This window comes from Gallus gallus, chromosome 31, assembly GCF_016699485.2.
Source record: "Gallus gallus isolate bGalGal1 chromosome 31, bGalGal1.mat.broiler.GRCg7b, whole genome shotgun sequence".
NCBI classification, from domain to species: domain Eukaryota; kingdom Metazoa; phylum Chordata; class Aves; order Galliformes; family Phasianidae; genus Gallus; species Gallus gallus.
In genome coordinates, this window is record NC_052562.1 from 771,696 (window position 1) to 792,028 (window position 20,333).

General features: G+C 54.2%; 1 protein-coding gene across 8 annotated transcripts; it reads left to right on the forward strand.

Moving 5' to 3' along the window:
- Window positions 1-289: 289 nt before the first annotated feature.
- Window positions 290-8,508, forward strand: LOC107049379 (coiled-coil domain-containing protein 81-like). Of its 8 annotated transcripts, none has more exons than XM_040654170.2 (13): window positions 290-464; window positions 1,335-1,571; window positions 3,846-3,907; window positions 4,443-4,596; window positions 4,867-5,123; window positions 5,472-5,542; window positions 5,945-6,024; window positions 6,147-6,258; window positions 6,627-6,750; window positions 7,332-7,469; window positions 7,773-7,915; window positions 8,123-8,248; window positions 8,358-8,508. In XM_040654170.2, exons 3-13 carry the CDS (start codon window positions 3,893-3,895, stop codon window positions 8,467-8,469), a joined length of 1,332 nt encoding a protein of 443 aa, XP_040510104.1. In that variant the 5' UTR covers window positions 290-464; window positions 1,335-1,571; window positions 3,846-3,892; the 3' UTR covers window positions 8,470-8,508. The 8 variants fall into 8 exon arrangements, 6 of the variants coding, with proteins under 6 accessions (XP_040510104.1, XP_040510103.1, XP_040510101.1 ...); XM_040654169.2 differs by having other exon boundaries at window positions 1,335-1,566; XM_040654167.2 differs by lacking the exon at window positions 290-464 and adding an exon at window positions 701-1,048 and having other exon boundaries at window positions 1,335-1,566.
- Window positions 8,509-20,333: the final 11,825 nt, after the last annotated feature.

Here is a 20,333-nt window from a genome sequence, read left to right on the forward strand (position 1 = left end):
TGTAATGGAGCTATGGAAGTGTCACCATAGCTATGGAAGTGTAATGGAGCTGTGGAAGTGCAACCATCGCTATGGAAGTGCAACGGAGCAACAGCGTCGGAAGACTGCGAGCCTGAGACGCTCAAGCAATGAGTGCCAGGAGAGGCTTTAGCGGCGTCGGAGCCAGGGGGTGGAAGGGGATGGATTTCACTGACCAGCTGCGCAATTTCTCCCTTGTCAGTAGGGGGCGTGCGCCCATTATTGCAATACGAAGCAAAGTAGAAATTGTTGGTCTTGAGCGTTTCTCACGAGAAAGCAGCCACGTGCAGCCGACTGCACGGCCTGCTGTGTTAATGGCTGGGATGCACAGGGCTGCAGCGCTGGCGTTCTGCTGGATCTGCTCTTCCTTCCCACAGTGACAGCGGAACGCGGCAGAAAGCGCAGCGAGGCGGCAGAGCAGCAAGGAGCTGACGTACAGAGCGCGGGTCTGCTTCGTGCCATGGCAGTGGGCGCAGAAAGAAATGCCGGGAGGGGTCTCTGACCGCCCGGCGGAGGGGTGTGGGGGAGGGGAGAGCTCACGTGGCAGAGCCCCGCACCCGCGGCCGGCAGCGAGGGGCGAAATCCGAGCCCGAGCCGGCTGCCAACGGCCGCTCGCTCAGGCAATCGGAGCCGGCGGCGCTGGCGCTGAGCAAGGAGAGGCCGGGCCGGGCCGGGCCGTTGCGCGGCCGTTGCCGTGAGGCGCGCGGGCCGGGAGCGGCGCGGGGCTGCGGCCGTGCGGAGCCCCGTGTGCGGGGGGGCGGGGGAGGTGTGGGCGCGAGGGGGCCCCGGGCCGATGGCAGCCGGCACAGCCCCACGGCTGAAGCGGCTGCTTACAAAGGCAGGGCGGCCGTGTGCGCTGCGGGAGCCCGAAATGGACTGTGAGGGGCCCAACCGGGCCAGCCCGGGCCGGCAGGCTGCAGCGCGGCCGGGTGAGGCTCAGAGCTGGCAGGCCTCTGCCCCCTCCGCTGAGGGTTCGTGCGGCGGAGCTTCTGCCCGGAGGGGCCACATCCGGCACGGCAGGATTCGGCTGGTTAGTGTGCGAGGCCGGGAAAGCTCGCAGGCTGGGGCTCCGGGGCAGGCGGAGGATGTCACAGCGCGGCTGACATCACCGGGCTGCTGGAAGCTGGGTGCTGTCACAGTGCGTTTCCGTGACGACGACGGGCCCTCCCCAAGGAGCCGAGGGGAGCTTTGCTGCTCTGTTTGTTACCCGGCGCAGCCTGTCGCGGGGGGGCTGGGCAGACAGTCTTGCCAAAGAGGCCTGTGGTCCAGCACAACTGAGAGCACAATCCTTTTGTTTCTCCTCGAACCCTGGCCAGGCTGTGGGGAGAAAAGCAAGAGGAGAAAGAGGGCACCGGGTGTTGGTGTTCCCCCGGACTGCCACGTGGATCGGTTCATTCAGTGGCATCAAGGCTGGACCTGCTTGCAGCGGCTTTGGACACCTCGCCCACGGGATGGATGCATTGCTGTACAACTCCCCAGTGGCCGGGAGAGCTTCTCCAGATGCTCATTGCCAACGGGGCTCCCCCGTGAGTGCGGATCTGGGTGATGGTGAGGTGTGCGGGCGCTTGGTGATGTGTCTTTCTGAATCACGGAGCTCGTGTAGCAACGATTAGGCCCGCTGCCTTGCTTATTTCCTTCACTGTTAAGCTTCTCTTTTGGCTTTAGACACTGCTTTATTTTTTGGTAGCATTTTGTACTAGGCAGTAAAATAAGCCTATCAGCCTTACGTTGGTGTCTTTGCCCTTCCCGCTGACGCCGTTGATTGGCACCACGACATTAGCACACGATGGGCACGTAACTTGGACGTGGGGGACGTGACTTGAAAGGCCAGCATCAGGAAGGTCTCCTTTGGAGAGAGACGTAGAGATTTGGGCTTGTTGAGCGCGGAGAACAGAAGGCTCTGGGGAGGCCGCGTGGCTGCCTTTCGGAACGCGGGGCCTCAAAGATCACCTAGTTCCAACCGCCTGCAGCGGCCAACAGCGAGCTCAGGCTCTAGGTCAGGTTGCTGAGGGTGCCACCCAGGCTGAACTGGAACTGGGGCGTGCACAGCGTCTGTGGGCAGCCTGTGCCAGTACCTCAGCACCTTCTAAGTGAAAAAGTTCCCCTTGACGTGTTGATTTTTCTGATGTGTGTGTGTGAGGTTTCTTTGCACTGGAGTGCCTACAGGTCGCACTTGGTAGAACAGTGGTTGTGAAACTTAGAAACCCTGCTCGAATGGCAGCAGAGCATTTCCAGAGGCACCAGGTGTGCCCACGTATGCCTGAGGTCGACAGGAATCCTTCTGCAGCGTCCCTTCCCAGTGTCTGTTGCATCCCCCGTGCCTCCACGGTGCCTGCTGGCATCTCGTCTGCCTGCAGAGACCGCGATATGACATGTTTATGCGAGGGAGAGCCAGCACTGACCAACATTCGTGTGGGCTCCAGCAGAAAGAGGGCAGGGTGATGCATGGCGGGCACGGTGCGAGGCTGACTGCCTCTTGCGCCCGCCACGCAGACTCTGTTGAGCTGAATTCCGCGTGTGTGACACATGACAAGTTCTTGTGCCACTTGCCGAGTAAACCACGGTGATTGTCGATCACAATATTTCCACCTCGCGAGGCTTGCGTGTGCCTGTGAACACACAGGTGTTGGTTTATGAAGCAGACGTGAAACTTTTCTTACTAAATCACTGAAGTTAGGCTTGCGCTCTTTCCTGAAATAATCCAGTAAGTTAATTGGTTCGCTATGGAAGAACTCTCCAGAATACTCCTGTGTGCCCTGGTTTCAGCCCAGTGCCCGCTGCACACCGATGTTGGGTTGCTGTGAGCAATGGGTGCCCGCCCGGGGCCGGGCCGCTCGGCGGGGCAGGGGGCGGCAGCGGGGCAGGCTGGGCCAGGCTGCGGGTTGGACGCGCGTGGAAGAGGAGATCCCCTCTCCCTGCCGGTGACCTAACAGAGCTCCAGGTGACGCGGGCTGATGTCACAATGGGATGCACTGCATCACAAGGATGTGTTTCCTGGGGCAGCGGCAGTGCCGGCACTTCCCTGCAAGGCCTGGGCGCTGCTGGAGCACTGCTCAGGGGCTCTGTCCTTCTGTGGCCAGGAGTCAGGTCAGGGGCAGCAAGGCTGCACCGGGCGACCCTCGGTGACGCGTGGAGGAGCAGGGGCACTTTGCAGAGAACTGTTGGTTGAGGAGCCAGGGAGGGCATCCTTAGCTGCGAGCCGAGGGCTGCCGGCAAGCGACATGGAAGGCTGCTGGACTGTGACCATCAGCTCGGAGCTGGTCTACACGTTCCCAACGCTCCTGCATCTCTCTGCCGAAGGTCAGGCTTTCCGGGCCCCCTTGGCAAGGCATCGCAGGGAGCTGTTACAGCTGTCAAAAGCCGCAGCTCCTGCTCTCTGCGGTTGGCTGGACGTGGCTGGGGGCTGCTGCGAGAGCCCCGCCCAAGGGTCCCGCTAGGCTCTGGGGACGATGTGGCAGCCAGGTCCCGATAGTAGAGCTGCCCAGAGCCCCCAGGTTCCTTTAGGCATGGCGAGTCCCCTGTGATAGGGCGGTCCAAGGCCAGGTTTCCCTGGGAGACGGTGTTTCCGTAGGTTCCAGCTCTGGGAACAGAGCTCTACTCAGCTCTCCTCCATCCGATGTCCCGGAGGCTTCCTATGTCCCCGGTTCCCCTCTGGGCTCTGCATAAGGCTGAAATTGGAGCAAAGCCCAGCCGGCTCTGTAGCCATGGTGGTGTTTTTCTGGGGTGTTTGCGTGCGCCTGTATCGATCACTGTCTGGGTGAGGAGCTTGCCAAGAGGCTGTGAAGAGGCTGGCCTGGAGCCTGACACGTCTTTTCTTTCCTTTGCAGAGATTGTGGCGATCTGGGATGCTGTGTCTGATTACATCCTGGAACAGATGAAGCTGGACAAGGTGGGCTGGTGTCCTGGTGGCCCTCGCCCTGGAGAGGGCCCTAGGTTCAGTCCTGCCCAGAGCGTGGGCCCCGCAGAGCAATCCCTCCCTGAGCACCACAGCAGCACAGTGAGCCCAAGCCGGGTGCCCAGAGCAGCTTCTTGGCCAGAGCTGCCCTGAGCAAATGTTTGGCACAGGCAGGGGCTCCACTCTGCCCGGTGGTCAGGATGGGGAGAGCAAAGGGAGAAAGGGGGGATTTTTTCTGGCCCTGCGCCAAGCATAACCCTCGGGAATCAGTCCCAGGCTGTAAATGTCCCCTGTGCTGCAAATATCCGGGCTCCTCTCTAGCCAAGGGATGTCGGGAAATACTATGCGGAGGTGGCGGTATTGCAGGGACCACAGATTTTTCCAAAGCTTTCCAGAGAGCGCCATCTTGCCCCGCTGCCCTTTGGGAGCGGGGAGGGCGGAGAGCAGTGCCGCCCTGCTCTTGATGTTCGTGGCTTTTGCTGCCCCTGAAGTACACACGCGTCAGCCTTTCTGTCTTTTCCCTGTGCAGGGAGTCCTGGTCCCGGGACTCGGGCTCTTTGCTGCGGTCCGAGAGCAATTCCACAGCAAAGAAGTGGCGGTGTCGGTCCGAAGACCTGTCTTCCAGCTGGACATCGGGGTGCTGTGGCTGCAGGACCTCCAGTCGCCCACCGACATCATCCCCGGTGAGAAGGCAGCGGCCACCTTCCCCTTCCCGCCCCATGTCCGGCCGGGCGTGTTCTCCCTGCTCTTTGGAAACGGCTGGGAGCAGCAGAGAATTGTCTGCAAAGCTCGGGGTGCAGCGTGAGTTCCTCCAAAAGGAACCACAGCCCAACCCAACCCAACGACAGCCCAAGAGCTGTTTCTCTAAAGGACCTTCTCTTTGGGACTTGGTTATGAATGTTGCATGGGAATGTGGCTTGCTGTGGCAGTGAGGATGTGCCTTCTCCTTGCAGACGATGTCAAGATTGAGCGGCTGAACTACCGGCAGCTCTCGCGAGCCACCGGCATCTCGCTGCACGTGGTGCAGCGCTGCGTGCGAGAGACCGTCCTCTTGTACTGTCACCTCCTGAGGAACAAGGCGCACGTCTCATTCGCCTTCAAGAACATCGGCGTTATGACATACGAGGACGACTTCCTCTGCATGAGGTTCTTGTCCAGCTGCATTACAACGCTGGAGAGCAATGCCAGCCTGACTGCACTGCTCCACACTGTAAGTTTGAGGAGGTTTTGAGGGTGCGCCATCAGATCACCGCTGGCCAGCCTGGATGTGGCAGGCCAGTCAAATGCCTTTCCCCACGCTTGCCCCCTCCGCTTTCTCCACTGGCACAGAGATTTCCTGGATCTCTGCCCCTGCGGCAAGCCTGGCAGTGCCCTTGCACGGCCTCAGTATTTTGCCGTCCAGCTCCTCCAGAGCAGAGCAAAGCTCTGATGTTCCCGGAAGAGGCTTTGGTGGAGAGCAGCTTTCTCTTGGCATGGGAGCCAGGCTTGCTTCCTGTCAACAAGAGCCATGAAAAAAATGGCCTAGGCAAGCCTCCAGCAGGTCTGTGTCCCTTTGCAGAGAATTTGGCCGGCCCGTTCTGCTGACTTCGGGTCAGAGACTACCGCTCATGGAATCCAGGTGTTGCCGAGGTGAGTGCATTTCCTCTGCAGCACTTAGCTGGCCAGGAGACGGGCTTCCTTCCCACCTCCTCCTTCTGAACGTGCCCTGCTGGGTCTCCGTGCTCAGCATGCGGTCGGGGAGAAATCCTGGAAAGCCTGGCTCCTGCTTCACTACTGCTGCCTTTTGGCTGTGTGTGTCTTCTCCCGGAGGGATGGGGAGTCAAGGTTGTGTTACTGGTGCCCAACCGGTCCCGATTCCCATCAGAGAGAACGGCCTGCACGTGGAAAAGAATTTGGGCTACATGTGCTGGTTTGGCATGGACAGGAAGGGAAGGGGTGCCACGCTTTGCGTAACACATAGATAAATACCGCCGACAAGCTGCATGGGGTAGGAGGTCATCCTTTTCAAGGCTTGTCACTCTTTGTTTCCAGGTTTCAGCTCGCTGTGAAAAAGAGCAGAGCAGAGGCCGCCGCAGAAAGGAACGCTGCAGTGGCGCGGAAGATGAGTAGAGGTGAGGGAAAGGGTCCCAGCAGCAGGAGGGCGGGCCCTGTCCCATGCCGGGTGGCCGGATCCACGTTCACGTGCCACGCCCGTGGGGCTGCTGTGAAGAGCTTCTTCCTTTCTTGGTTCCAGGGGGCACTGCCGGCAGGCTGCTACAGAAGCGGAAGACACTTCCCCCCTCCATGCTGCTGCAATACCAGGCAGGCTCAAGGCAGCAAGATGTGGCAAAGAAGCCTTCTGCCAGGTGAGATCCTTGGGCAAAAAGAAGAAGGAGATGCGTGTGCTCGTGTAGGAGTGGCCTCCTCCTTGGACCTGCCAGCTCCGCGCATTCAGAAAGGCTCCTGACACACGTGTTTCCCAGTGGGGGCCGTCCTTCTCCAGGGACGGCGAGCGTGCAGCATGCTTGCCTGCGGCAGGCACAGCAGCTGCATGTTCCAGCCTGGTCCCCGATCCCTGGGGGAGCTGAATGCTGATCCCTCTTGATCGCAGAAGCTCTTCTCCCGTCAGGGGTCTCTCCACGTTGCACCGGAGCCCATCTTTATGGTTGTGGGAGCATGGGGGGAGACCAAGGTGTCCCAGGCTCCTGCAGACTCCTCTTGTGTCTGTTTGCAGCGTGCTCCCGCCGTGTGCAGGCAGCTCCCACGGGAGAAAGCAAGCAGGACAGAAGGAACCATCTACTCCTGCCCAGACCAGCACTGCACTCCCTGCGACAGAGGACTCTAAGAGAGTGCTGCAGGTACCGGCTCTGCCTTGCTGCAGGGACTGTGCTGCTTGAGACTGCACAAATGTTAGCATCATAGAATCACAGAACAGTGCGGGTTGCGAGGGACCATTCAGATCACCTAGTTGCAATCCCCTGCTGTAGGCAGGGACCCCTGTCTCTAGACCAGGCTGCTCTAAACCTGATCCAGCCCGGCCTGGAGTGCTTCCGCACGGAGGGAAGCAAAAGCCTCTGCGTGTGCAGTGATCTGGAGCACAGGCCTTTGGGTGCCATCATTTCTCATTTCTGCCCACTCCTCCGGCTCCTCTGTAGCTGGAGGGTGTTGCACACCTGCCCTGTCTCTTCTCGCCTCCTGGCCTGCCACCTGCCACAGCACCCTGATTTTGAGCAGGGGCTGTGGGAGTGGGATACGACCAGTGAGCCATGTTTGCCACAAGTTGCGGATCCTGGCCTGGCTTTGGGGCCCCTGATCCTTCAGGGTCAAAGCAGTGCCGACAGGCCAGGCCTGCTCCTCCAGAGGCGAGGAGCAGGAGCGTGGAGCTGAAGGAAGGCCCCAGGGGCTGAGGCTGATCCTGTATGCTGCTGTCTCTCTGCAGGAGCTCCGGGAAGTGTCTGCCCTGTGGAATGAAGCAGACCGCACGTGGCCCGTGTACCAGCAGCAGGTAGAGCAAACGCGGGCAGAAAGAGCGGCATGGGAAGGCTGGAGTGCAGGGGAGGACCAGCCTCCACTGCAGGTACTGTCAGGGATCGACCCTGCTGACAAGAGCCGCCGTCCTCTGAGCCAGGGTGCGAGCTCAGCAGGGCTCAGGGGGTGGGAGCAGGACGGGCAGCGAGCGGCACGGCAGGGGCTGGCCTGCTCCTCCCTGGGAGGAGAGCTTGGCATCAGCCCCGCAGGGAGAAGGGTGGCGGGCAGCCGTGGGCTGGCAGGGCCGAGTCTCCTGCTTGCCAGGGCCTACAGCAGGGCCCTTGACAGAGGGCCTGTGGGAAACAGCCCTGTGCTCCCAGCCGTTTTGCTGACACTGTCTCCTCTTTGGCAGCGGTTTGCCAGTGCGAGCGTGTGGGCTCCGCGTCTTCCAGCCCAGCCCCGGGGACAGCAAGTGAGGAGGAGGTGGAGGAAGGATGTGGATCCTCCGCCGGGAAGTAAAATGGGAACAGCGACCAAGCTGGCACTGCATGCCGAGTAAGTGTGTGCGGGCTCTGTTGGCTGCCTGAGGCACTCGGGCAGCTGTGACCCTGCAGCTCGGGGACGAGCACGGCCCAGGCCAGAAAGTGCTGGCGGGGTGCAAGGGTGGGGACACGCGGCAGCACGGGGGTGCGGGGCTGGGTGAGGGGAGAGCCAGAGGGGGCTCAGCAGAGCCTGAGGGATGACTTTGTCCTCCGGTTGCAGCCTCCTCTCCCCGCGAGCAGCTCAGGTGCTCCAAAGGTTGGAGCCCCACCTCCATCAGCAAGAGGCTTTTGCTGACACCGCGGAAAGAAACCGGCAGAAGCTGGAGCTGAAGCGGCAGCTCCCCTGGTAAGCTGCATAGGCAGCAGATCCTGAGAGCCGGGCTGGAGCCCAGCCTGCGGTACTTGCCTGCGCTCAGCCCGTAACGCTCCGTGCACTGTCCTTTTCACCTCCCTAGTGCTCGATGCTCGTACCGCTCCAGAGGGGAAGGTGCTGGCAACAGTGCTGGAGCTGTCGGCAAGGGGGCTGGGAAGCTGTCCGGATTTCCACCTGTGAATGGCAAATCGTAGAATCAAAGACTTGTAGAATGGCCTGGGTTGAAAAGGACCTTGAAGATCATCTAGTTTCCACCCCCCTGCAATGTGCAGGGTTACCAGCCACCAGTCCGGGCTGCCCAGAGCCACATCCAGCCTGGCCTTGAATGCCTCTGGGGATGGGGCATCCACCACCTCTCGGCAGGCTGTTCCGGTGCGTCACCAGCCTCCGTGGAGTGAAGAACTCCCCCTAATATCTAACCAAATTCTTCCCCCCTTTCTCAGTTGCAAACCATTCCCCCTTGTCGTATCACTGTCCACCCTCGTATAAACAGCCGTTTCCCCTCCAGTTTATTTCTTCCCTTCAAGCATTGGAAGGCCGCAGTGAGGTCTCCCTGGAGCCTTCTCCTCTCCAAACTAAACAAGCCCAGTTCCATCAACCTTTCTTCACAGGAGAGGTGCTCCAGCCCTCCGATCATCTTTGTGGCCCTCCTCTGGACTTGATCCAACAGGTCTGCGTCTTTCCTGTACTGGGGGCCCCAGGCCTGGACGCAGAGTATCCCAGATAAAAATAAAGAGAATTGGCGTTCTTTCCAGTCAGTGTGCTGGTGTCGTGTCTGTCGCCATAAGCTAACGTGAGGCAGCTGGAGCTGTGCTTTGCGGGAGGAATTTGGGCGGCAGCGAGAGCTGTTCCCAAGGCCCGGTAGGCCCGTGCTCTCCAGGAGTGGTCTCCCAGGATGACAGTCACCTCTGCCGGCCGTGCCCGTTTCCTGTGCAGAAGTCGTGTGTCACCTCGTACCCCCACAGCTCCCTCCCAGCAACAGAAATTCCGTGGCAGAACCACGGGGGAGCTCCGTGGGGACGAGGAGCAGGCAGGGGCAAGGGGAACACGAGGGCACCTGAGAGACCTTTCCCGCCAGGGCAGGTCTTTCAGGGCAGGGCAGGTGGCAGGCTGTGCCTGAGCCACCTGGTGGCCTCCTACGAGCAGAGTGATGGCCCTGGTGGTCCAAGGAGGGGCAACTGGACTTGTGTGATGCCTTCGACATGATCCCGCACCATATCCTTATCTCTAAAGTGGAGAGAGATGGATTTGAAGAGTGGATTGTTCGCTGGATGGTGGAAGCCAGAGGGTTGTTGTCAATGGCTCCACGGCCAGGTGGAGGCCGGTCACCAGCGGCGTCCCCCAGCGGTCCGTCTGGGGGTCGGTGTTTTTTGTCATCTCTATCAACGACTTAGGCTGTGGGATTGAGAGTACCCTCAGCAAGTTTGCTGATGATGCTTAGCTGAGTGATGCAGTCAACACAGTAGGAGGAAGGCCCCATCTAGAAGGACCTGGGTGGGCTTGGGAAGTGGGCCCACAAGAACCTGATGCGGTTCAAGAAGCCAAGTACAAGATGTTGCGCTTGGGTAGGAGCAACCCTCGATATGAAACACAGCATCATAAAAGCATGGAATCATGGAATCATGGAATGATAGAATCGTAGAATCATAGAATCGTAGAATCATAGAATGGGCTGCGTTGAAAAGGACCACAATGACCATCTAGTTTCGACCCCCCTGCTATGTGCAGGGTAGCCAACCACCCGACCAGGCTTCCCAGCTTACTGCTAGTATGCTAGAAGACATGGTCCACAACAGTTCCCGTCCGAATTTTGGGACAAATTCCGAGATACCGTGAGGAGACAAATGCCTTTTGAGCCAGGATCAGAGGTAGGAATACAACCACCAATTTCCCTATTCATTGGGCAGCCTGCGAGTGACACCTTGCTGCAGAAAGCAGCAGAAATTGAAAGTAACAGCAGGGATTTGGGGAGTGGGTTACAGAGTTGGATTCCACACGCAGTTGTTAGTTAAGTCCTGTAACTACAGGAGGGAGGCTGGAGACAGCTGACAGAGTGGAGGCTATTGGCTCAGATCAGCCCCTTAACTGCTCACTTGAACCGAGCTCTGTGATTAGTGCTGATACTGAGAAGGAAAAGTTCTGCCAGCCTAAGAAAGAATTGGAAGAATGTGAAAGGGATAGTATAAGTTCTCCTTTTCCTAAGTCTAACTCTATCAACCCCAGTAACACTTCCACGTTTCCTCTTAGGGAAGTTCCATTGTTATCCGGAGATATAGGATGTGTAAACTCCCCACTTCCTAGTGAAGAGGAGAGACATTTTGAAAGGGAAATGAAATGCTTAATGAAAGATCCTACTGGATTAGCAGAACAGTTTGACCAATTCTTGGTCATCTTTAGCTTATAAAATGCTGGGACTTAATTGAACTGGGAATACCTTAAGAATAACAGGGGTAGAGGGATCAGGAATGATAGTTTCACTTTTTGAGCCTACTGATTTAAAATGGGAAGCTAAAATAGTCACAGGGCAATTGTTATCTGTGCCAGAAGCAGGGACCAATTCACTGGGGAGAGACTGAATAGTTACGTTAGGATTGCAGTTGAAAACTTGTGATACAGGGAGAAAAGTGTCAGTGAATGTGTTAACAGCTGCTGATGAAAAAGAAGTAAATTCAAAGGTGTGGGCAGGGGAAGGAAAGCGGGGAGGACTCGCAATTACTCCCGTAAAGAGAACTGTCCAAGGAGGGAGCAAAGCTGTGAAACAGCAACGATATCCCATTCCTTTAGAACGGATAATAGGTTTTAAGCCTATAATACAAACATTGGTTAAGGATGGTCTCCAGGAACTCTGTCTGTCACCGTATAACACTCCAATTCTGCCAGTACAGAGGGCAGACGGCACCTACTGGCTGGTGCAAGACTTAAGAAAAAGTAATGAAATAGTTCTCAAGCAACACCCCGTGGCTCCTAGCCCCTATACTTTAATGAGTCTGGTCCCACAAGAACATAAATGGTTTAGTGTCACAGACCTAAAGGATGGTTTCTGGACCTGTGCTTTAGACTCAGAGAGTTGAGATCTTTTTGCCTTTGAATGAGAGGACCCAGAAACGGGATGAAAGAAGCAATAGAGGAGGTCTGTTCTACCCCAAGGGTTCACGAAATCACCTCATTTATTTGGACAAGTGCTGGAGAAAGTTTTGGAAAAGTTTCAGGTTGAAGAGGGGGTAAAGCTGTGAGAGTATGTGGATGACTTGCTGATCTGTGGAACAGAGGAGTCTAAAGTAAAAGAGACTACAAGTAAACTCCTGAATATCTTGGGGAACACGGGCTAGGGATGTCTAGAAATAAACTGCAGTCTGTGGAAAAAGAAATCAGATGCTTTGGGCATGTGATTTCTGAGGGGAAACGGAGCATAAATTCTGAAGGAATTCAGAGAATTGTGCAGCTTTCTCTGCCCAGGACAAAGAGGAAGTTGCAAAAGTTTCTAGGTTTAGAAACGGACGCTGTAGATTATGAGTAGAATGAGTATATGTACCAAAACAAACAAACAAACAAACAAACAAAGAAACAAACAAACAAAACCAAACAAAAACAAATACAAGCAAAAAAAAAAAACAAAAAACCTTTGGTTCCTTTGTAACCGGGAACTTCCCTCTTTTGTTTTTGCAGATGCTAACTAATGCTGATCCTGTTGCTGTGCTTCACGTACTCCTTTCTCAGCTGGCTCCTTTCCCCTGGGATCCCTGTGGTATCATTAGTGTTACTATTTTGGACAGGCATCTTCTTCAGATTAATACTTGTAATTGCTTATGCTGATCCTACCACATTCACTGGCTGGTCATAGTCCCATGCCCATACTGGGCATACTGGGCGTGTGGGACCAAATTCTAATTCTAACAGAGGCTTAACAAGCCTTTAAGCAAGCACAGTAATGAAATATATTTGGGAAATGAATGGGGCCAGGATAGTACTGGCCAACTCCCACAACTCTGGGGAGATGCAGGACAAAGAATAAAAATAGGGTGTCTCAAGGAAGGCGGTCTGAATGAATCCGCGCGTCTTCACAGAAGTAATGGTGGAAACTTCTAAAAGGAACTTTATTTCCCAAATGAGCTCATACTTATACAGAAATACAGGTACACATGACAAGTTATAATTGGTTAGCACACAGAAATCACACATCTTGCTCGCTAGCTATTGGTACAGCATTAATCATTACATGGCTTTTTTTCACTGTTCTTCGCATTCCACTGTCTTGATCTCTTCCCAGGCTAGCTACCCCCTTATCTTAACTGAAGCCTCAATTTTTCTTCCTACTTTGTCAGCTTCAAGGTCTCATAGCCTGGGTTGTGCACATAGCACTCGAGCTCACATTCTTGCTCCCTGAACCACCCTCCTACAGTTCCCCCTTTTTCTTTTTGCACAAGCCAGGTAGTATGAATCACATCTTGAACCATTTTTTTGCGAGCATTGCAGTATGCAAAGAACGATTATCAGCACACCAATCACTGTCTATAAGAATACGCTAGATTTATGTTACACACTTCTACAAAGCATTCCTTGTCTGTAAACTAACAGTAAAAACTACACAGCACACCACTATTATCTACAGTTTCAGTATCCCGATGAATAAAATACCACAGCCCCCGCACTGGATCAATAACTGTACCCAACCCCACAATTAGTGCACTTCTGATTCTTGTAACCGCTAATTGCTTCTGGCAGTTCCCAGTGTCCAAGAGGCCTTCCCGATGAGATGTTTTCTGCGATCTGCTACGGGAATATCAGTTGCAGCTCGGGAGTCATGGCACTGTATATGATGTCTGCACACCATGCGGCTATTGCTTGCTGGAGTCGCTGTTATTGTTGTCGGGTTGAGATGGGTTGTTGATGGGCTGGCTTGGTCCATTTACTGGGAACCCATAATGGGTCAGATCCTGTGGAGACACAGCTATAACCTCTACCATTAAACAATAGTGGAACAGGACCCTCCCACATGCCAGTGGTAGGGTTCCTATATTGAACCTTCACTGAGGGAGTAGACTGCATACAAATCTGACTATGATGTATAATTACAGGAGCTAATTCTGCATCTCCTACTAAGCCAAGGAAATTAAGGGTAAAAAGGACTCGTGATAATCTCACGACTGGATCAATCTCTTCCTCCTGCTTCTGTTTCATTAGGTATTATTTAAAAGTTCTACGAGCTCTTTCTATCATTGCTTGGCCCATGGGACTATGAGGAATTCCAGTGACATGCTTTACCCCCCACATCTGCAAGAACCTGCAAACCCAACCTCCCGTGTACGTCGGACCATTATCTGTTTTTATCTCCTGAGGCACACCCATGACTGCAAAGCAAGCTGTCAAATGCCTCACTACATGGATTGCCTTTTCACCAGCCTGTTCTGTAGCCCACACCATTCTAGAAAAGGTGTCAATGGATACAGGTACACACTTTAACCTCACAAATTCTGGCACATGAGTGACATCCATTTGCCAAATCTCACAGGCTTGCAAACCCTTCGGTTTAACTCCTAGACCTAGGCTAGACCCATGCTGTGAACACTGAGAGCATGCCTGCACAATGCCCTTTGCTTCTGTATCTGTCAGGCTGAACTGGTGCCTCAACGCCTTAGCTGACTGATGGAACATGTTATGGCTGCTTCTTGTGGCCTGAAAGGAATCCTGCGGGGCATGTAGTAGTGGACTGACAAGTGCATCAGCATGAGCGTTGCCCTCTCCTAGACCCTGGTTCCCTAGGTGACTCCTGATATGCAGGATGCTACAAGGCTCAGAGCGATCATCTATTGCCCGCCTATCCTGTAAAGAGTTGAGCCAGTCTTGGGTTCTGGGGGAGCTTAAGCAAAGCTTGTTCTATATGTAGCACTACTCCTACCACATATGAGGCATCTGATACTATATTTACACATTGATCTTGCCACCTGGTGAGGGCCCATGCCACTGCTGTGAGTTCCAAAGTCTGCAGGGAATCTCCTTTTACTCCCTCAAAAATATGACTCTGCCACTTGCCCGCCTCAAGCGAGGTGCATGCCGCCTTACAAGTCCTTATTCTAGCATTAGAATACACAGTCATGCCATCAATTGGCCTGTCTGATACCTTTAGGCGGCTTAGCCAACGCTGCTGCGCTATGACCCGTAGGCACGGGTCTGTCAGAAAACAGTCTCTTACTGCACCTGAAAAACCTAAAAATGCATGCTGCAAATGCTCAGAGTTATGCAGCATCCATTCCCGCATGTCCACTTTCAAGGGCAAACTAATAAATGCTGGTTCCTGCCCACTGATTTCTACTGTCCGGTGCTGCGTTTTCTTCATTAGGTATGCTAGTACAGCCGTCCGTTCCCAGACACTCCTAGGCAGAGTATGTGGTAAGAAAACCCACTCCAAAATGTCGACCTGTTCTGTGGCCTTCTCCTTCACAATCGTTGCCACTGACATTGTCGTTGTTGCTATTGTTGTTGTTGTTGTTGTGCCACCTCGAGGGTTGTCAGTGGGCAGTCTTTCCCCCATTTCTTTATGGCACAACAACCATTGACACAGCAGGGCGAAGGGGGAATCTAGATGATTGACAACCAGCACCCCAGTGGGAATGTCCAGGAAGCAGCGATCCATGTAGGCAGACAGAAGCTTGTCGCCAAGCACCTGGAGGCACTTGCGCAGCTCCGCAGAAAGATGGACAGGAGCCTGTGGAGAGGTACCGCACAACAAAAACATCATCAGCATCATTTCATCATTACGAGTCCCTTTGAGGGCTCGTACCCACTGCAGGTCACTGATTAGAGTCTGAGCATCATGTACAGTTTGCATGTTTGTTGTCAAAGTTACCTTTTGTGGGTGGATTGTTCATTCAGAGACTACCCACCCCAGGTATCTCCAAGGAGAACTGTGCTGCACCTTCTCAGGGGCAACCACCATATCCCTTCTTGCGAGCAACTTAGAAATCTGTTCCAGATCCTGAGGACTAAAAGGCTGATAACGACAGAAAAGAATATCATCCATATAGTGATACACAATAGTGGCTGGAAAGGCGTGATGCACTGGCTCCAGTGCCCAATGAATATACATCTGGCACACTGAAGTGGAATTGTAAAGAAGCAGTCGTTTAAATCCATCACTAAAATGTGCCAGTCCTGTGGCAGCATTGTAGGTGTCGGAAGACCTGGCTGGAGGGTGTCCCTGTTCGGGCACTGGGAGCCTCCCATGATGTTTACAAAATTCTTATTGATTCCTAATTTGCTCAAAGTTTCCATAAACCCTTAACACCGTATAGTGATCTTGTTCAGTTATAAACACTTGGAAACAGATCTCACAGAAGCCTGTCCACCTTCCTTTACACACTTCCCCGCAATCGGAACACAGTACTACATAAACAGGCTGACACTCACTCCCTGAATGGAACGCGTCTCACTCACACCACACTCTGACATTTAGAACAAAAACCATAGTTTATACATAATACACAGTGCTGACTTTATGTCCTTTAGCTGGAATCTTAATAACACTAGTACATTAGTCGATCAGTTGCAAGCTTTAAGATTTTTCCGAAAGTCAGCTTGACCTGAAATGATTAGATACATGGTACCGAACACTTAGCAGATGGTGGTAACAAGAATACAACCTATAACTCCCACTACTATCTCCAGGAGAATCCACGTTATCATTTGACAAAATCCCTGCTGTTACCAGTCACCTAAGGGAGAGCTGTTGCTCTTTCCTTGCATATGACTTACAGGTCCCCTTTGTAGGAACTCCCCAAGGAGTCTTCCTACCCCAGCCGGAAACCTAACCCGTGAGCTCACATACCCTGGGGGAGGGGAGCAGGCACACTCCTTGATACCCTGCATAGGGTGTCTCCTCACGCCTTACGGGTTCCCCCTTTCCTATACACATACCTGGTCTGCCTATGGATGGTCCTTGTCTGTCCCCGCAGTGATCGGGTGAGGAAGGGAGTCCTTCCAAGAAATCTTGGGCACACAAAAGGTGTCCCCTCTCTCAGACAGTCCTGCAGCTGAACAGAGTGGGTCCCATCTGGGGTGCCAAATTGACTTGCGGAAATCAGACCCTGTAGCCAGTAAGGATATAGAACAGGCATGTGTTTATTGGTGACTCGCGTACACCCTGGTGCAAGGGGGATCACTCCACCTAACTTGCACACCATCAGGAGAAATAGTGCTATAGATGTAGATCAAACTAATACATAATCAATAGTTGACAGGAATTTGGATACATATTCATTACATTCCCGAGAGCCCATTAGCATGCAGTCCCTCCCCCCCTTGAACGTGCGTAGTAGGTCGTGATGATGAAGGCTCATAGTCTTCCTCGCAAAGGCTCGTAGTCTTCCTTACTGTAAACTTCTGACCCTGAAGGGGGGGCATCCCCTGAACCGGTTTCAGCTTGTGCTGTAGACATCTAATCACCTCCCTGCCAAATATTTTCAAGCTGCTCTCCAGTCCTTATCTTTATGGCCTTCATCCTCCTTGTTATTCCAGACCTAGTGTCTGTGAAAGTGCATGGAATTCCTTGTTTTCTAACACTCTCTACCTAAACTATCTCTATTTGCCTATTATTTCGACTTTGAGAAGCTGCTTTCCCTTTTCTTGCTGCGAGGCCCTTCTCTCTATAATTGCAGGGTACTGTTCTCACTCTTCAGCAAGGCAATGCAAGGCCCTTCAAGTTAAGGCAAGGCAAGTCCAGGCAAGGCATTGAAAGGCAAGGCCGGGCATGGCCAGGCAACACCGGGCAAGGCAAGGCCAGGCAAGGCAAGGCCAGGCTAGGCAAAGCAAGGCAAGGCAAGGCAAGGCCAGGCCAGGACAGCCTAGGCAAAGCAAGGCAAGGCACGTCAAGGCCAGGCATGACAAGGCAAGACAACACAAGGTCAGGCCAGGCCAGGCAAGGCAAGGCAAGGCCAGGCAAAGCAAAGCAAGGAAAAGCCAGGCCAAGGTAGGCAAGACAAGGCCAGGACAGGGAAGGCAATGCCAGGCCAGGCCAGGCTGGGCAACGCCAGACAAGGCAAGGCAAGTCAGGACAACGCCAGGCCAGGCAAGGCCAGGCCATGCAAGGACAGGCCATGCCAGGCAAGAACCGGCCAGGCAAGTCAAGGTCAGGCCAGGCCAGGCCAGGTTAGGCCAGGCAAGGCAATGCAAGGCCCTGCAAGTCAATGCAAGCCATGTCCAAACAAGGCCATGCAAGGCAAGGCTGGGCATGGGCAGGCAACACCAGACAAGGCAAGGCCAGGCAAGGGAAGGTCAGGCCAGGAAAAGCCAGGCCATGCCAGGCAAGGCAAGGCCAGGGAAGGCCAGGCCAGGCCAGGGCAGGCCAGGCAAGGCAAGGAAAGGCAGGGATGGCCAGGCAAGGTCAGGCCTGGCAAGGCTAGTCAAGGCAAGGCAAGGCCACAAGAGGCCAGGATTGGAAAGGCAAGGCTAGGCAAGGCCAGTCCAGTCAAGTCAAGGAAAGGCCAGGCCAGGCACAACAAGACAAGTCCAGGCCAGGCCATGAAAGGCAAGGCAATGCAATGCAACGCCAAGCAAAGCAAGGCAAGGCAATGCAAGGGCAGGCAAGGCAAGGCAAGGCAAGGCAAGGGCATGCTAGGCAAGGCCAGGAAAGGCTAGGCAAGGAAATGCCAGGCAAGGCTAGGCAAGGCATGGCTAGGACAGGCCAAGAAGGGCAAGGCAAGGCAAGGCAAGGCCAGGCCAGGCACGGCAAGACAAGTCCAGGCCAGGCAAGACAAGGCATTGCAAGGCAAGGCAGGCCAAGCAATGCAAGGGCAGGCAAGGCAAGGCCAGGAAAGGCAAGGCAAGGGATGACAAGGTACGGCCAGGCAATGCAAGGCAAGTCAAGGCAAGGTAAATCAAGGCAAGGTAAATCAAGGACAGGCAAAGACGGGCAAGTAAACGCGAGGCCAGGAAAAAAATGCCAGGCCAGGAAAAACAAAGCTAGGGAAAACAAGACAAGGCAAGGCCAGGCAAGACAAGGAAAGGCCAGGCCAGGCACAACAAGACAAGGCCAGGCCAGGAAAGGCAAGGCAATGCAAGGCAAGCGAAGGAAAGGCAAGGAAAGGCAAGGCAGAAGAAGGCAAGGGAAGGAAAAGCAAAACAAAGCAAAGATAAGCAAGGTAAGGCAAGGCAAGGCAAGGGAAGGAAACGCAAGGCAAAGCAAAGATAGGCAAGGCAAAGCAAGGCAAGGCAAAGAAAGGAAAGGAAAGGAAAGAAGGCAAGGCAAGGCAAGGAAAAGCAAGGCAAGGAAAGGAAGGGAAAGGCAAAGAAAAGCAAGGAAAGGCAAGGAAAGGCAAGGCACGGAAAGGCAAAGCAAGGAAAGGCAAGGAAAGGCAAGACAAGGCAAGGCAAGGCAAGGCAAGGCAACAAAAAGAAAAGGAAAGGCAAGGCAGGGCAAGGCAAAAAAAGGTAAGGCAAAAAAGGCAAGGAAGGGTAAGGAAAAACAAGGCAAGGCAAGGCAAGACAAGGCCAGGCAAGGCAATAAAAGACAAGGCAAGGCCAGGTCAGTCAAGGCAAGGCACAAGAAGGCAAGGGAAGGAAATGCAAAACAAAGCAAAGATCAGCAAGGTAAGGCAAGGCAAGGCAAGGGAAGGAAACGCAAGGCAAAGCAAAGATAGGCAAGGCAAGGCAAAGCAAGGCAAGGCAAGAAAAGGCAAGGCAAGGCAAGAAAAGGCAAGGCAAGGCAAGAAAAGGCAAGGCAAAGGCAAGGCAAGGCAAGGGAAAGGAAAGGGAAGGGAAGGGAAGGGAAGGGAAGGGAAGGGACGGGAAGGGAAGGGAAGGGAAGGGAAGGGAAGGGAAGGGAAGGGAAGGGAAGGGAAGGGAAGGGAAGGGAAGGGAAGGGAAGGGAAGGCAAAACAAAAAAAGGCAAGGCAAGGTAAGGCAAGGCAAGGAAAAACAAGGAAAGGCAAGGAAAGAAAAGGCAAGGCAAGGCAAGGCAAAAAAAGGAAAGGCAAGGCAAGGAAAGGAAGAACAAGGAAAGACAAGGAAAGGCAAGGAAAGGCAATGCAAGGCAAGGCAAGGCAAGGCAAGGCAAGGCAAGGCAAGGCAAGGCAAGGCAAGGAAGGGAAAGGCAAGGCAAGGCAAGGCAAGGCAAGGCAAGGCAAGGCAAGGCAAGGAAAGGCAAGGCAAGGCAAGGAAAGGCAAGGCAAGGAAAGGAAAGGCAAGGCAAGGAAAGGCAAGGAAAGGCAAGGCAAGGAAAGGAAAGGCAAGGCAAGGAAAGGAAAGGAAAGGAAAGGCAAGGAAAGGCAAGGCAAGGAAAGGCAAGGAAAGGCAAGGCAAGGAAAGGAAAGGCAAGGCAAGGAAAGGAAAGGCAAGGAAAGGCAAGGAAAGGAAAGGCAAGGAAAGGAAAGGCAAGGAAAGGCAAGGAAAGGAAAGGCAAGGAAAGGCAAGGAAAGGCAAGGCAAGGAAAGGCAAGGCAAGGAAAGGAAAGGCAAGGAAAGGAAAGGCAAGGAAAGGCAAGGAAAGGAAAGGCAAGGAAAGGCAAGGAAAGGCAAGGAAAGGCAAGGAAAGGCAAGGAAAGGCAAGGAAAGGAAAGGCAAGGCAAGGAAAGGCAAGGAAAGGCAAGGCAAGGAAAGGCAAGGAAAGGAAAGGCAAGGCAAGGCAAGGCAAGGCAAGGCAAGGCAAGGCAAGGCAAGGCAAGGCAAGGCAAGGCAAGGAAAGGCAAGGAAAGGCAAGGCAAGGCAAGGAAAGGCAAGGAAAGGCAAGGGAAGGCAAGGAAAGGCAAGGGAAGGCAAGGGAAGGAAAGGGAAGGCAAGGGAAGGCAAGGGAAGGCAAGGAAAGGGAAGGCAAGGAAAGGAAAGGAAAGGCAAGGCAAGGCAAGGCAAGGCAAGGCAAGGCAAGGCAAGGCAAGGAAAGGCAAGGCAAGGCAAGGCAAGGAAAGGAAAGGCAAGGAAAGGCCAGGCAAGGCAAGGCAAGGAAAGGCCAGGCAAGGCAAGGCAAGGAAAGGCCAGGCAAGGCAAGGCAAGGCAAGGCAAGGCAAGGCAAGGCAAGGCAAGGCAAGGCAAGGCAAGGCAAGGCAAGGCAAGGCAAGGCAAGGCAAGGCAAG

What these genes read in the sequence shown, in the direction of transcription:
- LOC107049379 (XM_040654165.2), top strand. Translation starts at nt 812, where the DNA reads ATGGCAGCCGGCACAGCCCCACGGCTGAAGCGGCTGCTTACAAAGGCA. An exon ending in ACTCTAAGAGAGTGCTGCAG is followed by an intron (nt 6,751 to 7,331) that starts GTACCGGCTCTG and finishes GTCTCTCTGCAG; the next exon opens with GAGCTCCGGGAAGTGTCTGC. An exon ending in AAGCTGGCACTGCATGCCGA is followed by an intron (nt 7,916 to 8,122) that starts GTAAGTGTGTGC and finishes CTCCGGTTGCAG; the next exon opens with CCTCCTCTCCCCGCGAGCAG.